Genomic DNA, 15,907 nt, shown 5'->3' with positions numbered 1-15,907 from the left:
GTTGTGGGAATTTTTACAGGAACATTCCTAAAAATCTGCCCTTTCAGTCTTTCTTTGTCCACTTCATGGTAGGGAAGAGACATCTTTGAACTTTGACTGCGCCACAACAATAACAATAAGTTACTGCAGAGAACTCAGTTACTTTGCGAAGACATGAAGTTTTAGGGGGCCGCTTATATGTTCTTACCTCTTTGCCTCTGTGACAACGGGCCTGAAAGAGGTTCTACAGGGCCACTTCTAACAGTCAGAGCATGCGCAGGTTTGAGCCGCCCTGAAATGACCCACAAATTCCTGCAGTGTAAAATAGTTCATTGTGATAGGTTCACATAACCCCTTCAATTTTCTTTGCACTTCAGAGATTCATAGTCTAAAACCATCATGGGGTTTTCTCATTGCAACATCACAGGAGGCCAACAGGAAAGGTTTGCAGCAAGGCAGTGTCAGCGCTATATCCAGCTCATTTAATACATTAAGGTTTATATCTTTCTGCCTCTCATTTTCTGTTACTTACTGATGCTCTCAGGGCTTATTCTTTTATAGCAATAACTTCAAGCATGCCAGTAAGTAATAGGGACAGTTTTAGATCAGGTGAGTTGCATCTGTGACTGATCTCACCTGACAAGTGTTTGTGGTGGGCAGAGATCTGACTATAATCAGGGCTCAACAGTTGGTTTAAAGCAGGGAAATCACAGCAAAAATCCAACTGTCTGAACTTCACATTAGTGAAAGTTCTATCATGAGAATAATCTGCCAACTCAGTTAGCTGAAAGAGGGCGTTCCCTCCTGTTTAGCCAGTCGGATCTTGCTGAGACCTCTGTCTTTGAGCCAATCATTTTGCTGCTGTCAAGTTTTCAAACAGTTTGTTCTCAGCTGCTGGCATCTGTAATTTCAGCGTCAGATGGATGCAACATTCCTCCTTCACATCCACCTGCAGTCTTTGGTCCTTGGACATCACATCCATCCAGTTCATCAGGGTGATATTCCTTTCAAATGAAAGACTCGTCACAGATTCCTTCCACTTTTCAGCTTTCCTAGTTGTGCATCTCACTTCTCACTGTTGCCTGAGTCTCCCCAGACTAAACTCTTGTTAGCCGCGAAGGTCTAGCTCGCAGTTTAAGTTCATGCTGAAGGTGCTGGATGGAGTTTGTGCAGGTCAGCCAAGGTTCTGTGTCTTTGTTTTTCTTTTATCTTTATCCTCTTGTTTCTTCTCATCTTGTTTTACTTTTTAATTTGTCTGACTTTCCTCTCTTTGTTTGATCCTTTCTCTCCTCATTTCCTTTTTCTTTCCTTCATTACACTTCACTTTGTCCTTTCCCATTTCCAGTTTTCATTCTTTTTCCACAATATTTGCTTTCTTCTTGTTTCTCTTTTATTTTTGTCTTGACTATTTCTCTTTCTGTCTCTTATTTTTCTTCATTTATATCTTTCTTGCTACCTTTTTAAACTGTCTTCTTCATTTTGTTGTTTAATGTCACTTACTGCTGCATTTTGGAAATAAATGTGACCTTTTTCTAAAGTTGAAATGCAGGACTTTTACTTGTGTTTGACTTTTATTTAAACACTGTGGTTTGGTTAAATTAAAGCATTTCTTCCACAACTGATTTAGATGATAACCTTTCACTCAGGAGAAGAATGATATCCCCGGGCTCTCCGTCCTGAAAAAGGGACCGCAGCCCTAAAAAATAGTGTCTGTGTGATTATAAAAGCAAACAGGCAAAGTGATCTTGCCTATCAGCTTTCATTCACAGGAGAAACAATTAGTGTCTGTGCTCGACGCCTCTTTTCATATCAGTAAGACAAGCCTGGATTGAGTGTTACCCACAAAAGTAATTATATCTGTCACTGTTTTGTACAGAGGACACACAAAGACTCCAGTTAGTCTGAGCACTCGAATCATTAGACGTGTGACTGACAGGAACTGAGAGGTCGGCTGAGGCAGGACAGACAGCAAATTACACACCGACACTATCAGCTTTCATTCTTGAATTAACCGTGCGCCTGAGAGAGGCAAGTTCCAACATGGAGAATATTCAATATGATAAAATGAGCAGAAGGTAAATCATGAGCTGGTGTCTCAGACTGTCAGCTGTGTTGACATGTGTGATTAATGCTGTGTCACTACTGAAGGAGATCAGTTGAGGAATCGATCCGTGTTTGTCATAATTCCTCTGATTTGTCTGACACAGAAAAACACAACAGATGTTGAAGTGCTCATCCATCAAGTTTTTCTACTTGTGGTACAATCAAAACAAGCTTGGTTAATCATTCTTGAAACGGGCTCATTTCTCTACGCTGAGATTCTGTTTGGATTTCTCTTGATTGCAGTTTTACTATCTGCAAATACTTCCTAATTAGCCACATAGCTGCTTTAACTCCAGTCTGTCACCCTGGACAAAACTAAAATAGTTCAGCAGCTACTGGATGGATTCCTCGTCCCCAGATAGTGAATCCTTCAGACTTTTATGGTCTGCTGACTGTTCCTCGTCCACTATAAGTTTCAGTTTTGTAGTTTTATATGTGTCTCTGCAAGTGTCGGATGGATTGCAGAAAAATTTGGGACAGATATTTGGAAGCATCTCTATGGCTCTATGATCCAGAGTTCAGTACAAATTTAAAAAATGACTTCAATAAACGAGAAATCAGCAAAATTGATACATTTGCATTATGTAAACTAGAAAAGACAAGTTGATTCGACTAAATTCCTTTATGGTGCTTTACAGTGTACAGTTAGAATTGAGGCATATATATGTTACCATACATACATGTTTTTTTTGCTTGTTTTTTTTAGCTGAATTCTGAGGACAGTTTAAACAAACCAAACTGCGCCTTGCTTTTCCTGGTGCACTGGAAACTTATACAATCCAAGAACAGCAGGAGTCACTAAAAGCTAAGCCTGTTTATTCCAGCATCACAGCAGCATCCAAGCCTTGAAGAACAACTCCGCCCTGCAAATATAACTACAAAACATTTTCACCAAAGTAGAGCCAGCACATGTTCTGGTACCTCCAGCAACACTAAAATCTGATTTAGGACAATTTTGGACGCTCATTTTATCGAATCTACATCCTCATCTATGTCTGTTATTTTTAAAGAGGTACTTGGTTGCTTTTTCTCTGGCGAGGAACTATTTTAATATACAATGCTGGTTTTGTTCTGTCAGTAAACCAATTTGTGGTTTTATCTGTTTCGGATTAAGGGTCAAAAACTTAACTTTTGGCTCATTCAAAATGCAGAAACTAATGCATTAGAATAACCTCAAATTTGAACAAAAACTCAATTTAACATCAAATCTAATTGGGGTGTTTTAGCTTTTGAAAAAGGAGAACATTTTGTTAAATTAAATTCAAGTATTGCTTGTGTTATTTTTAATGTGTTTTCCAGACAGTTTATTTCTGATGCTCTTGTTTTCCATTTCGTAGATTCTGATATAACATGCTGAATTAATGTGAAGGGGATCATAATAACCTATATTCAACAGAAAGATTTACCCTCACTCCTTGCTGATAAACTTTACTCATAGTTCATAAAATATTATTATCTTGTTTTTAGTTGCTATCTTTAATATCAGATATAAAACATTTTATCCCACACTGAGAAAAAAATCTACAAAAAAAAGTTGAATACTGGCCGCAAGGGTGCCAGAAAAATAATGTTCAAACAAAACGGAATACTACAATGTTTAAAAATTGTAAGAGCTAAAAATAAAAATAAAAGCAAATATATGTAAAGCCATTAGATATTTTGAAGATTTAAATACAGTAACATAATGTCATTTTCTGGCCACACAGGACTTTTTGAAAAAATATGTACTTTTGATGTGGATGTTATTTATAGTTTGTTTTTGTTTTTTTTAAACAATCAACATGCAAAATAATACTATTTTAATGTGATTATACTAGATATCATCCATACTTTACCAAGATAGGTTAAATCAGTCAGAAATGCATTACCAATTTTCAAATATACACATTTTTTCTTTTAAAAAAAGCAAATATCTGTAAAATAATGTTTTTTATTGTACATTTTTTTGCTAATTGAAATACAGTATAAAATACTGCCATTTCAAGGTCAAATGATTTTTAAAACATGAAGTACCATCTGTACAAATACTGATTTTTGACATAAACATTATGTACAGTTTTGTTCATTTTTTTGTTAGCTTTTTTCCAATCAACATATGAAAAGATTTACTATTTTTTAATCCTTAATGTACATAATTTTTATAGGTAAAATTGTGATATTTTAAATGCATTTCTTTGATTCAAACACATTAAAAAATAGTGTAGTTTTGCAATAAAATGCTGGAAAAGAATGAATTACCATTAAAAAATACAGATTTTTCACATGGACATTATGTATAATTTTGACGTGTTTCTCCAGGTTTAACTCATAAATTAATACCTTTTCAGTGACTAGTTATTGTCTAAAATTTAGCCAAACAGAGAAAATCTGTCAAAACAACAGTAAGTTGTTCCAAAAAAAAAAAAAAAATGACAGTAAATTTAAAAAAAAAAACAAAAAAAAAAACAGCATCTTTTTACAGGGCAGCTATCATTTATCTTTGGCATGTTGATTCAAAACCTGTCAGAATTTTGCTAATGAGCCAACAATCCATGTAAAGCTGTCCCCCTGATCCCATCCTTTTCATCACCATGGAGAAAGTCATCCTCTCCAGCATCCAGGAGCAACATTTCAAATTAAAGGAGTGGGCGGGGTCAAAGTCGTTGCGTACACTCGTGAGGACCAATCAGAGCCTCCCAACTGAGACGCACCTGAGTAGCTGCCAAAGCGGGAGGCGGGTCGGATGTATAAAACCGCGGATCTCACATGAGGCTCAGCCAGCATCGGTCCTCTCGTAGGCGCTGAACGAGTCTCGCTTCACTCCAGCTGCTCCTCCAGATTCAACATGCAACTCAACGCGCAAGAGTCGTGCCATTCCTTCTTCCTGCTCTGCCTCCTCCTGAGGAGCTGCCAGGCCTTCAAGAACGACGCCACGGAGATGCTCTTCTCGCATGTCAGCGCGCCGGTACCGGACGTCCAGAGCAACGTGTCCCTGAACCGGGCGCGGACCGGCGGCAGAGGAGCGGCGGGCAGCGCGACGCACGACAGAGGCGGTGAGTTATGCGTCCTGGAGCGGAGAAGCAGAAGATGCTCCAACATCCGGGGAAACTTTAAACTGATTTAAGCTTGTTTTTTTTATGACAAAGTGTGTCTTTTACATTGGTGCATGTTGGTTTGGGGTAAATTGCATGTCATCCTTGATGTCTGGACGCTATCTTTTCCGAATTTATGCGTAAAAATTGATTACTTTGAGTATATCTTGTGCAGTTTATGTCTTAAAGAGCTCGAATACCTTTTACTCTCCCTAGGCGCCATAAATTCAAACTTTCACTTTAACCTTTGCTTGAATCTGTTTGCTCTTCTTCACTAAAGGGTTCCAGCAGCCAAAACTCTAAGACAAAGTTCAGGTTTATGCACCCAATGGCCTCATTTTGTCTTTTACCTCATTTTGTCTTTACATCTCAATGAGCTAAATGCAGGGCCTTTAATCAGGCTCTTAATCCCATCATTATGCCATTCCTGGGAGGGATTATGTCACAATAACGCTTTAAAATCTCATCATCAGTTGTAGAATAGAAGCACAAGAGTTCTTTGAGGTACACGGACATCACTGTAGCTTTACCATACAGACCTGCACAGACACGGGCATATTGTGGAAAGGAAAACTGCAAAATAAAGCTGTAGTTGGGTGTAACACACACCTGGCTGGCTGTCCGAGCAGCCCACTGGGTGTCAGTGCTGCTGAGTGGAGGTTTTCTCCCAGTAGCCGACTGTGAAGGAGGAGAAATGAGTTTTGTGGCAAGAAAGAGACAGAAAGAGAGAGTACGATGGAGCCTCTCCCCTCTTCATTCATCAAACACTGTCACAGAAAGGAGGGAGCATTGTCACTGAGGTGTATGGAGCTGCTGTGAATGGAGCTAAGCTTAGGTTACAGTGATAGAGGGGAGAGCAGGGGGACAGAGTTTGTAGCCTGCAGGAGAAATACTCTGCTGCACAGAAATGATCCTCCTGTTCAGTCCATGATTTTCAAAAAAGAGAGTTTCTCTTTTTTTTGATTCTGCAACTTTTTGAAGGAGAAAGGGTGAGATGCTTTTGTGCTCCTCCTGGGACTTGCCAGAGGCTGCAAGGATGCTCATGACCAATACAATGGCAGTAATCCTCAATTATCAAGCATTACCTTTAAATATCATGATGAAGTAATGATATCGAGTTACTGTAATGTGTGATTTGTGTTGCCTGAATTAGTACCGTAAAGCAAAGTGCCCCTAAATCTAGCATTAGCGCTGCAATCATGATCTTTTTTGCAACTATTTTACGATTTTTTTTTAACAAGAAATACCACACAAAACCATTTTATTTAAGCTTTGCAAGTGTGTGGATTTGCTGCTTTTGTGTTCCATGCATGTTTCTGTTTACTTTCAGTATTTACTGACACATTACAGTGAAATCAGATCACAGAGCTCAGTGCTGGTCAATTGACTATGAAAATAATCAGTAGTTGCAGCCCTATTTGACATTGTTTATGAGGTTTTTCTGTCCAGCTACCTGCACTGTCTTCGTCCTAGTATGTTTTACTCTCCACGTCTTTTAATGTTGACTTTTAAGCCAGGATTACCAACAAAAATTTTGTCCTGTGACTGGTGAAAACTTATTGCAGAATGACAACAAAGATTCTTGACTTGACTTCCTAATTTCTCACGCCTGATTCTGTCTCCCCACAGAGCGAAGTCAAATCGGCTGCAGAGAGCTGAGGTCCACTAAGTATATCTCTGACGGCCACTGCACCAGCATCAACCCCATCAAGGAGCTGGTGTGTGCAGGCGAGTGTCTCCCGGCTCAGATGCTGGAGAACTGGATCGGCGGAGCCCACGGCAGGAAGTTCTGGGGTCGCCGGAGCGACAACCAGGACTGGCGGTGCGTCAACGACAAGACCCGCACCCAGCGCATCCAGCTGCAGTGCCAGGACGGCAGCACGAGAACGTACAAGATCACCGTGGTCACCTCCTGCAAGTGCAAGAGGTACTCGAGGCAGCACAACGAGTCGGGCAACAAGTTCGAGGAGCCGGTTCTGTCTCCGCCGCAGCTGCTGCACAAACACAAGTCCAAGAGCAAGAGGAGGCTGGGGAAGAACCGGCTGAGCGAGAACTGGCACGAGACTGAACCCTGAGAGCAGATGGACTTTTAGACCGACTCTAAACCTTCAGGAGTTTTGTGTCTGTGATATTAAGACACAACATCCAGAGGTTGCAGTTGTGGATTATCTCTGTGTGACTGATTTATGTGAAGCTAGTTCCTCACTATGATGGAGAACTCCAAAGGGGCACGCTGAGGACTCGCCTAGACGTTTTAATCCATGTGGTTGAAGATAATGTGAACAAGACTGAGCTTTCTGGAGCCGAGAGCCGAAACACACATTATCCCAGCTGTCACCCCGTGCATGCGTTCCTATAATCTTGTTATATGCAGACAGAGATCTGTAGCCAGCAAGGCACCAACACCAGTAACTGACACACGACATATTAAAGAAAAACTCCCGTGTAAATATTTGTACATATATCAAATTCTTTCTTGCCTTTTGAAGTATGGCCATGTGTATAAAATTTTACTATGTAAGATTTATGATGTATGTATGATGTAATATATTTTCTGTGGCAATATAATTGATAATTTTTTTTGCTTTACTGACCTCATCATGTGGGTGAAAAAGTCTGGAAAAGCTTTGTCATTGATCATCCTTGTAATAATTGTGTATGAAATAAATATCACTTTTTTTTTATCATGTGTCGTTTGCAGTGGAAACTGTGCAGCAGTGTACAGAGTTGCATCTACAGGAGGGCTGACATTAAAGTTTAACCAATACTCACAAATACAAGTCGCCTAGAAATGTATTGTCCAAACAGAGATAGTAAGAGAGAACATTTATGGTAATTTACCATCCTATACTGTTGATAGAGACAAAATAATGTCACAATGTATCATGGTTTTCACAGTAGCACATGTTAATATTTCTGCATTAGTGTTACTGCAAATCAAAGTTTTTCCAACTGCATTGAGTTAATTATTGGCATCTCGTGAGATGTGCTAATTCAGACACCTACTTGCAGCGGGAGATATCTTGAAATCACGCGAGAATTTGAACCTGAGCCCACTGGCAGCTGCAGCTTACTTTTCTACACGTTCGTCAAGCTGCTGGAATTTACCTCGATGTACCAATAAAGGAAATAATGTATCTTTTTAAAAATAAAGTTGAAAATTAAAACATCTAAAACTGCAGCCTATGGAATGTAAAACAAGGTTAAGAGTAAAATATGTGTTTCTGGAGTACGTTAAAGAAATGACTTCTTGATTTTATGGATGGTTCAACTGATTTACAAGATATTCAAACATGTGGCTTAAGACAGACTTTGTCAGATAGGCATTGAAGCATTACATTTTCCACATAAACACAATGCAGATTATCCAAATGTACCCAAGTATTCCCATCGTTGATCCTTTTTTTTTTTTTTTTTTTTACTTTTACTAACATACAACTGGAGTGTGGGTTGGGAGAAATCTTAATAACACACAAACCCCTCTGAAAACACGATTTGTGCCAGAGGTTTTCTTCTCTAACATGGATCATAAAAAAACAGGCTATTATTAATTAGTCACTGATTCAGTTTAATAAAAATACTGACATGAAAAAGTCAAATAACAGGATAAAGCAAACAAACCAACAAAGAACAAACAGAAAACTAACACTCCGTCGTGCTGAAATCAGGAAGCAGCAATGGATTCTTAATTTTGTTCTTCAAATAGTTGTAATAAGAATAATGAAAAATAAAAAAATAATAAATTAGACTTTATTCATCAATGTTGGATCTGTTGTTTCTGACTAAAAAAAGTGAGCTTCCCCGAAAGCCATAGAGTAGTTTAGACATCGCTTTTATGATACTACATTGTACTACTATTTTTTTTCTCACTTTGTTCCTCTCAAGTTGACTGAGATATACTTTGGAGCTTTCAATCACATCACAGCGAATGAAGTTGGTGATTTAAGATTTTGCATTAAACAGCTGTTTCCAAGAAAATCATGAGCTACCACACATATTATGAGTTTCATTACGGTGTAAATTATTTGTTTTTATTTTATTTATTTTAAATTTTGACTCAAATAACACCATAAAAGATATGCTACAGCCCCATTTCTGCATTCTAGAAATTTAGTTCCTCAAGGTGAGAAGCATCCATTTGAGCACCTTTGTCTTGCATTGAGAAGATCCCCGGTTCAAGTCCCAGCATTCCCGCCATCTTTCTGGGTGAAGTTTGTATGTTCTCCCCCTGCATGTGTGGGTTTTAGCTGGGTACTCTGACTTCCTCCCACAGTCCAAAAACATTCTGAGGTTAATTGGCAATTCTAAATTGTCCATAGGTGTGAATGCCAGGAAGCTTGTTTGTCTTTATGTGTAGCATTGTGATAGACTGGCGACCTGTCCAGGGTGTCCCCTGCCTTTGCCCTAAGTCAGCTGGGATAGACTCCAGCCCCTTGCAACCCTAATGAGGATTAAGCGGTGTACAGATAATGGATAAAATATAGTATGCCTTTGAAGTAAAGTGTGTAAACAGTCCATTAAAATAAGACCTAAAAACACTACTTCTTTAATAATAAACCTATTCTAAACTTGTTTCCTTTACTAACTTAGGTAATTTGTAACAAGAGCCAATCGCAGCTTGTGGTGTTTTATTGTGAAATCCTTTACCGGAACTACAGCAGTTAGCTTTGTCAGCTTCCAAGCGGTGTTTTCCTGGTCTCCATCCACGTTGTCTTCAGCTTCCACCCCGCCCATCAGTCGGGAATGGACAGTTTTGGGAAAGACCTGCTCTGACCCCCTCCTCCACACCCCTACCCATGAGCTGATGGAGGTCAATGACATTAACATGCAAAGTGATAACTGTGAACCGGACAGGGCCGCTCATCCCGGGATTTTCCTATGCCGCGAGGCCGGGAAGAGCGACCACCAGCCGTCGGGACGCTGCGTGGACTTCCCGGTGTCGGTAGTTCTTCCAGCGGGCGGTAGCGGAGAGAGAACCGGACTGCAGACCCCAAAACAGTTCTGCTCGTTCCTGGGCAGGCCGCTCATTACCTACACTATCCAGGCTTTCGAGAGGTAGGACAAGATTCAAGTAGGATAAGTGAGATGTTACGGTCCCAGTTAGAGAACGTATGGAGGTGGAGCGACAGCAGGAGATGAAAACAAGCCTCACACACTCCCTCCATGGCCCCATTAATCCCTTTAAAGGCGTCTGAGCAGAAAACAGTTGTTGGGCCCCTGCTTCCCCACATTACATTTACCATTTCCTCAGTCAGCCTTTAACCAACGAAAGCTGACATGGCTAATTAAAAAAGCAATATTTTAAAGCAAATGTTGTGAATATTTACATTTTTTGTCCATGTAGTTTCTCATTCATCCAGGTCATGGTTATCCAAAGTTGTTTAAATCAATCCAACTGGACTTTAAGAAGGTTCCTTGAAGACGTTTCACCTCTCATCCAAGAGGCTTCTTCAGTTCTGGTGGTGGTTGATGTTGCCTCGGCTTATAACCCCGTGACCTCACAGGGGTTATAAGCTGAGGTGAATATTTATATTTTTTGTTAACTTGAGCTTTAGAGAATAATTATAGAGGAAAAAAGTATTATTTTCTGACATTTCATACACAAACGTCAATTGGCAATTGAAGAAAAGTAGCCCAACAGCACATTAATGATGGAATAATATGATGTTGCACAGTGTTTTGTTGTGTTAATTATATGACAGAAACCAAATAAAAACAAAAATGAAAGCAGTCATCAAACAAAGTATAAACTTAAGAGTCTTTCTTTAACACAGGGATCACAGGTTAGAGGACAGAGGATCCATTAGAGTCAATGTTCCACTTCAAATATTTAGTTTGCAAATTTACAATGAATCATATTTTGTTCGCAGAAATAAAGCAAACTCATCGTGGCCCCTTAAGGTCCAGGTCCCCCAGGCAATCACTCACTTTTGCCCAGTTACTAATTCAGCCTTGGTCTCTGAGATCCTAACTAATATTTGTGTCTGTGGCACCGCCAAATATCAACTGTTTTCAAATTTTAAAAAAAACAAAAAACAATGCAGTTAGTGAATGGCAAAGGCTGCATTTTAGGATATACATCTTGCAGTGTAGCTGACCCAGGATTTAAACTATAATGTCAATGTTTTTGCTCCATCAAATATGTCATATCTAATACACAGTGAATATTGAACTAGGATTCAAAAGCAAAGCATTTAGGAAGCTTTACTTTAAAAAAAAATCTGTCGAAAATCAAACTGCAGTATCTGCCAGATCCTCCACTCCACTGCTTCACTCCACTTCACTTCTTCACTCCCCTGCATTTGTGGTAAAAGTGAGCTGCAGGGGCCCCTTTGGCTTCCTGTTCTTTCTTCTATCTTTGCATCATATTCTGCCTTATTGTATTATGCAGCCTCAGATTTGCAGAGTAGTAAATTAAAAAAAAACAAACAAAAAAACGTGATCAAGACTAAGCAGCACAGTGAAAATCACAGGGACCCTAATATCATTTGATCAGGTGCTTGGGCATTCTCATTCTTAATTTCTCAAATAAGGTTTTCGTTAATCAGAATACCACAAATCAGTTTCAACAAATGAAAGCGGAAGTTTTGGGCCACAGTTTGTGATCCAGCCATGGTGCTAATGTTCATCACAAGAAGAATTGCAGTAAAATTGTGAAAATCACAAACATTCAGGAAGTCAGCAAAACTATTTTGTGAATAACTTTAATCAAAATTTAAATACTGCATCCATGGTAGGCTACAGTGACAGAAAAACACCAAAACAATTTTTCCACTTGGTAGGCTCTAAGCAAGCAGAAACTGTAAATTAGTCTTAAAAGTGTATTTTTGACCATGTGCATTTACATTTTTGAAGTTTTCAGACACATTTTATGGCTTTTGCCACTGGACAGAGTTTGCTGGAATTTGTTTTTATCTGATTAGGATACTTTGTCTCTATGTACGTAGTTTTATGGGACAACATATATATATATATATGTATGTATGTATGTATGTATGTATGTATGTATGTATGTATGTATGTATGTATGTATGTATGTATGTATGTATATATATATATATATATATATATATATATATATATATATATATATATATATATATATATATATATATAGGGTGTCCCAAAAAATTAACATCATTTTAAAAGCAATTATCTTGAAAATTACTAAGTCTAGCTCAATGAAATTTAACAGTTTAGATGTTGAACATCATAAGTTTATTATGGGTCCAATTTCATAAGTGTTCAATATGTGCACCGCCTGTGACACGGCACACGTCACGCTGCACGGTCTTGGGTGACTGTGTGCAAGCATATTCCAAGACGCAATATGACTTCTCTTTGGGAGTGAACGGCATGGCTCAACCTGAAAACAGAACAAAAATAAAACATTAAATATAAAATCTTGATCTGTTTTTATACATTCTGTGAAAATTTGAGATTATTTCAACAAGAATTGACATAATTATTGGCCTGCGTAATGATGTCAGTGGTCTAATATACCCCAAATTGTGAAATTGTTTTAGGGTGAACTTACTCATTAATGCATGCAAATACCTGTTATGTCCCATAGAAAAAAAAAAGCTCACTTATTCACATTTTCTACATTTTGAACGCCAGGTTTCTATTCTTCACACTTCGATAGCAACTGCCAAAATATTTGAGCTTTTCTTTCCGGCAGACAAACACGGTCATATTTTCGACAGATTTCAGGCCCCGCAACTGAAGTAATGAGAAGGTGGATGTTTACATTAAGTCGTGATCATTTCCTAAAACTTCATTACAACAAAACAACAACAGCCGGTGTTTGTAATCACATGCGTGTCCTCTTAGCTTGTTGTCAGTGTTTATGTGCCTGTCAGGAAATGAATGCAGCCGCTGCCTGTGTGGCCTGCCGGTTACAGAGAGGCTCCCAGTAGAAGGAAGGTCAGAGGTCATCAGCAGCTGACCCCTGAAATCCCAGCCTGGTCAATCATTTTACACGCTGTTGTGTTTTTGTGTAGTTGTGTCAAATGTGTTGCAGTCCTGACATTAGCTGCGTCTTTTAAAGCGACCATTTAACAGCTCTGAATTCCTGTATGCCTCTTACAGCCCTAGAAAGAACCAACATTTAAATAAGTATGTTACCAAATGTGAATAAAATATTTAAACAGTTGGCAAATTATGCCTATTAGTGTTCTTCCTCAGAGCCACATCAGAAGATTGATACTAACTGCTCTCATATCTGTATAATAATTTTGGATTTACAATCATCAGCCTGTTAGCATAGGTTTGCAATAAGCCTCAAGGCAGGCACCTAACGGGACCACAACTTCTTGTTGTTAGACTTTGGTTTTTATAAGGATTGACTGAGAGATAACATTATATTTAGAAAGCTTTACAGATGCTTGTACACAGATGGATTTTTTGGCACTTTTAAACAGTCTGGCTAGCTGTTTCCCCTTACTTTCAGTCTATACACTAAGCTAGGCTAACTGTCCTCTGGCTCTACCTTTTTATGTAATGCACAGATGTTTTAGATATAAATTCTTGGTAGGAATGTGAAGTGTATTTCTAAAAAATGAGTGTAAATGGATTCATTTTAGGGAAAAAAAATCCGACCAAAAAACTTTCCTGGTTTTAGCTTTGTAAATGTGATAATTCTCTGCTTTCTCTATGTTGTATCCCTGCAAATTTAATATATTTGGGTTTTTCGGTCAGCCAAAACAAGCAGTTTAAAGATGTCACAGTGTGCTTTGGGAACTTTTCAGATTCCTCCAGATCATTCCAGATTACACAAGAAAAAAAAATAAATTAGATTACTTGCAGCCACATTTCTCAGTCTGAAGTGTCACCTTACAAAACAGACGTTGCTGAGCAGCTGGTGTGTTCTTGCAGGGTGTTGTGGATCCAAAGCATCATGGTTGTTGTTGCCAAAGAAAACATGGACCTGATGACCGACATCATCCAGCGCTTCCAGCACAGGAAGGTTCGGGTTGTGCCTGGCGGCTCGACTCGTCACAGGTCGATATGCAACGGAGTCCTGGCTCTGGGTGAGGAGGGAGAAGGGACGTCGGCAATGGAGAGGCCGAAGGTGGTGATCATACACGATGCAGTGCGGCCTTTTGTGGAGGAGGACTTTCTGTACAAGATAGCAATGGCTGCCAAGGAACAAGGGGTCAGTATGATGAAAGCTAATTTAATGAAAAATATTCATCGTTAGGAACGTTAGGAGCTTTTGCAAGCTGGAATCCATCCAACATGTTGCATCTGCTGCTTTTTTTCATCAGTTTATTCAAGTGTTCTTTCTCCTTTATTTGGGCTAATTTGAACGAATGAGAATTTAAGCTGCACAATAATTTAAGCTGAAACAGTCAATATTTTCTCTTGTTTGTCTTTAGCAACTGATTGGAGTCCTTTTTGATTTATTTTCACTCACAATATTCTCTGGTCCCAGCTTGTCAAATGTGAGGGTTTACTTTGATTTTGTCTCACACCTAATGATTATGTTCATTATCAGTTAATCTGCAGATTATCTGCACATGCCAAAGCCAAAAAAAACCCCTCGGATGACCATTTTTAGATATACAAATGTTTGGTTAAATCGGGCTTGAAGCCTCTGCATCACACAGCAAACTTGTCAGCAACATCAGATCGTTCACTTGGTCGTTTATTCCTCTATTTTTTTATGCTCCTGGTGCTCTACCATGGCTGTGTTCTCAGCTCTTGGCACAAAGCTGAATGGTGCCTTACTGAGCTTCATAATGTGTAGGAACATGTAGTTATTTTGTTTTCCTGTGTTTTTATGCATGTAAGATGTCATTTTCTCGCTGTGGACTTACAAGTAGTATTGGTACATTGATTAGCCACAAGATTAAAACCACTGATAGCTAAAGTGAGTATCTTCAATCATTTCATTATAACACAATATTATGCTGGGAAACCTTAGCTTCTAGCGTTTTTGCAGACAAAACACATTGCCCGATGGCAACAGCACTCCCTGACAGCAGCAACCTCACCACAAAAACTGCTCAAGGAACATGACAAAGAGCCTGAGCTGTTTAACCGACCTTGAATTTCCCAGATCCCAATGCAATCATGGATCAAGATGTGCCTTAGTGAGCCAAATCTACAGGGGCTCCACCTTGAAACCCACTGAACCCAAAGGATCTGCTGCCAACATTTTGTTCCCAGATACCTCATGATTCCCCCAGAGCTCTACTTGTGGCATCAGGGGGATCTAGACAATATCAGGCAGATGGTTTTAATATTGTGGCTGATCAGTGTGAAACCCTTTGGATACACTTTGCATGGTACACTGGTACAAGACGTGAGGTAGCAGGATTAATCTTGTGACAGCGTCAGATTTAGCATAGATAAGAAGATAAGATAAGAGTAATCAGTTCCAAAAGTAGTTATAGCTATTCCTTTGATTGACTCAGCTGTAGTCTTAATAATAGTAAACTGATTATCTCAGACAAAACAGGACTTTTCAAACGAATTTCCAAGCTAAAAACAGCGTGGAAATGGAGTGCATACATTCATTTCATAGGCATTCTTCTGTGTTTAAATGTTAGTAAATGTTACAACGTGGAAAAGCTTTATAGCTTATGAAGGCGGGAAATGTCTAGTTCCAAAAGACGAGCGGTTCAGAAAGCGATCGTAATCCTTCTTACAAATACAGGAAACAGCCCCAAAACCCAGTAGTTCTTGGAAAGCACAGCGTTGCTAAATTAAATCTTGACTGTAGCTCATACTTCATTTCTTCATGTGCT

General features: G+C 39.1%; 2 protein-coding genes across 2 annotated transcripts in view; both read left to right on the top strand.

Moving 5' to 3' along the window:
• The first annotated feature begins 4,829 nt into the window (after positions 1–4,829).
• On the top strand, positions 4,830–7,837 carry sostdc1a (sclerostin domain containing 1a). Its single transcript, XM_023299744.3, has 2 exons — positions 4,830–5,114; positions 6,783–7,837. Exons 1-2 carry the CDS (start codon positions 4,907–4,909, stop codon positions 7,226–7,228), a joined length of 654 nt encoding a protein of 217 aa, XP_023155512.1. The 5' UTR covers positions 4,830–4,906; the 3' UTR covers positions 7,229–7,837.
• Positions 7,838–9,822: 1,985 nt separating this feature from the next.
• The window catches only part of crppa (CDP-L-ribitol pyrophosphorylase A), a 60,882-nt gene continuing 54,797 nt past the window's right edge, over positions 9,823–15,907 (top strand). The window contains exons 1-2 of the mRNA XM_023299736.3: positions 9,823–10,208; positions 14,031–14,310. Of these exons, the coding sequence (XP_023155504.2) occupies positions 9,958–10,208; positions 14,031–14,310 (531 nt within the window). The 5' untranslated portion in view covers positions 9,823–9,957. The remainder of the gene's footprint in view (positions 10,209–14,030; positions 14,311–15,907) is intronic.

The sequence above is a fragment of the Amphiprion ocellaris genome, chromosome 9 (assembly GCF_022539595.1).
Source record: "Amphiprion ocellaris isolate individual 3 ecotype Okinawa chromosome 9, ASM2253959v1, whole genome shotgun sequence".
In the NCBI taxonomy this organism is placed as follows: Eukaryota; Metazoa; Chordata; class Actinopteri; family Pomacentridae; genus Amphiprion; species Amphiprion ocellaris.
The sequence above is the reverse complement of the archived record's forward strand: the minus strand, read 5'-3'. Positions and strand labels throughout refer to the sequence as shown.

Excerpts from the sequence above, each read along its gene's own strand:
- sostdc1a (XM_023299744.3), top strand. The coding sequence starts at position 4,907 with ATGCAACTCAACGCGCAAGAGTCGTGCCATTCCTTCTTCCTGCTCTGC. Across the intron at positions 5,115-6,782 it reads CGCGACGCACGACAGAGGCG|AGCGAAGTCAAATCGGCTGC; the intron begins GTGAGTTATGCG and ends GTCTCCCCACAG.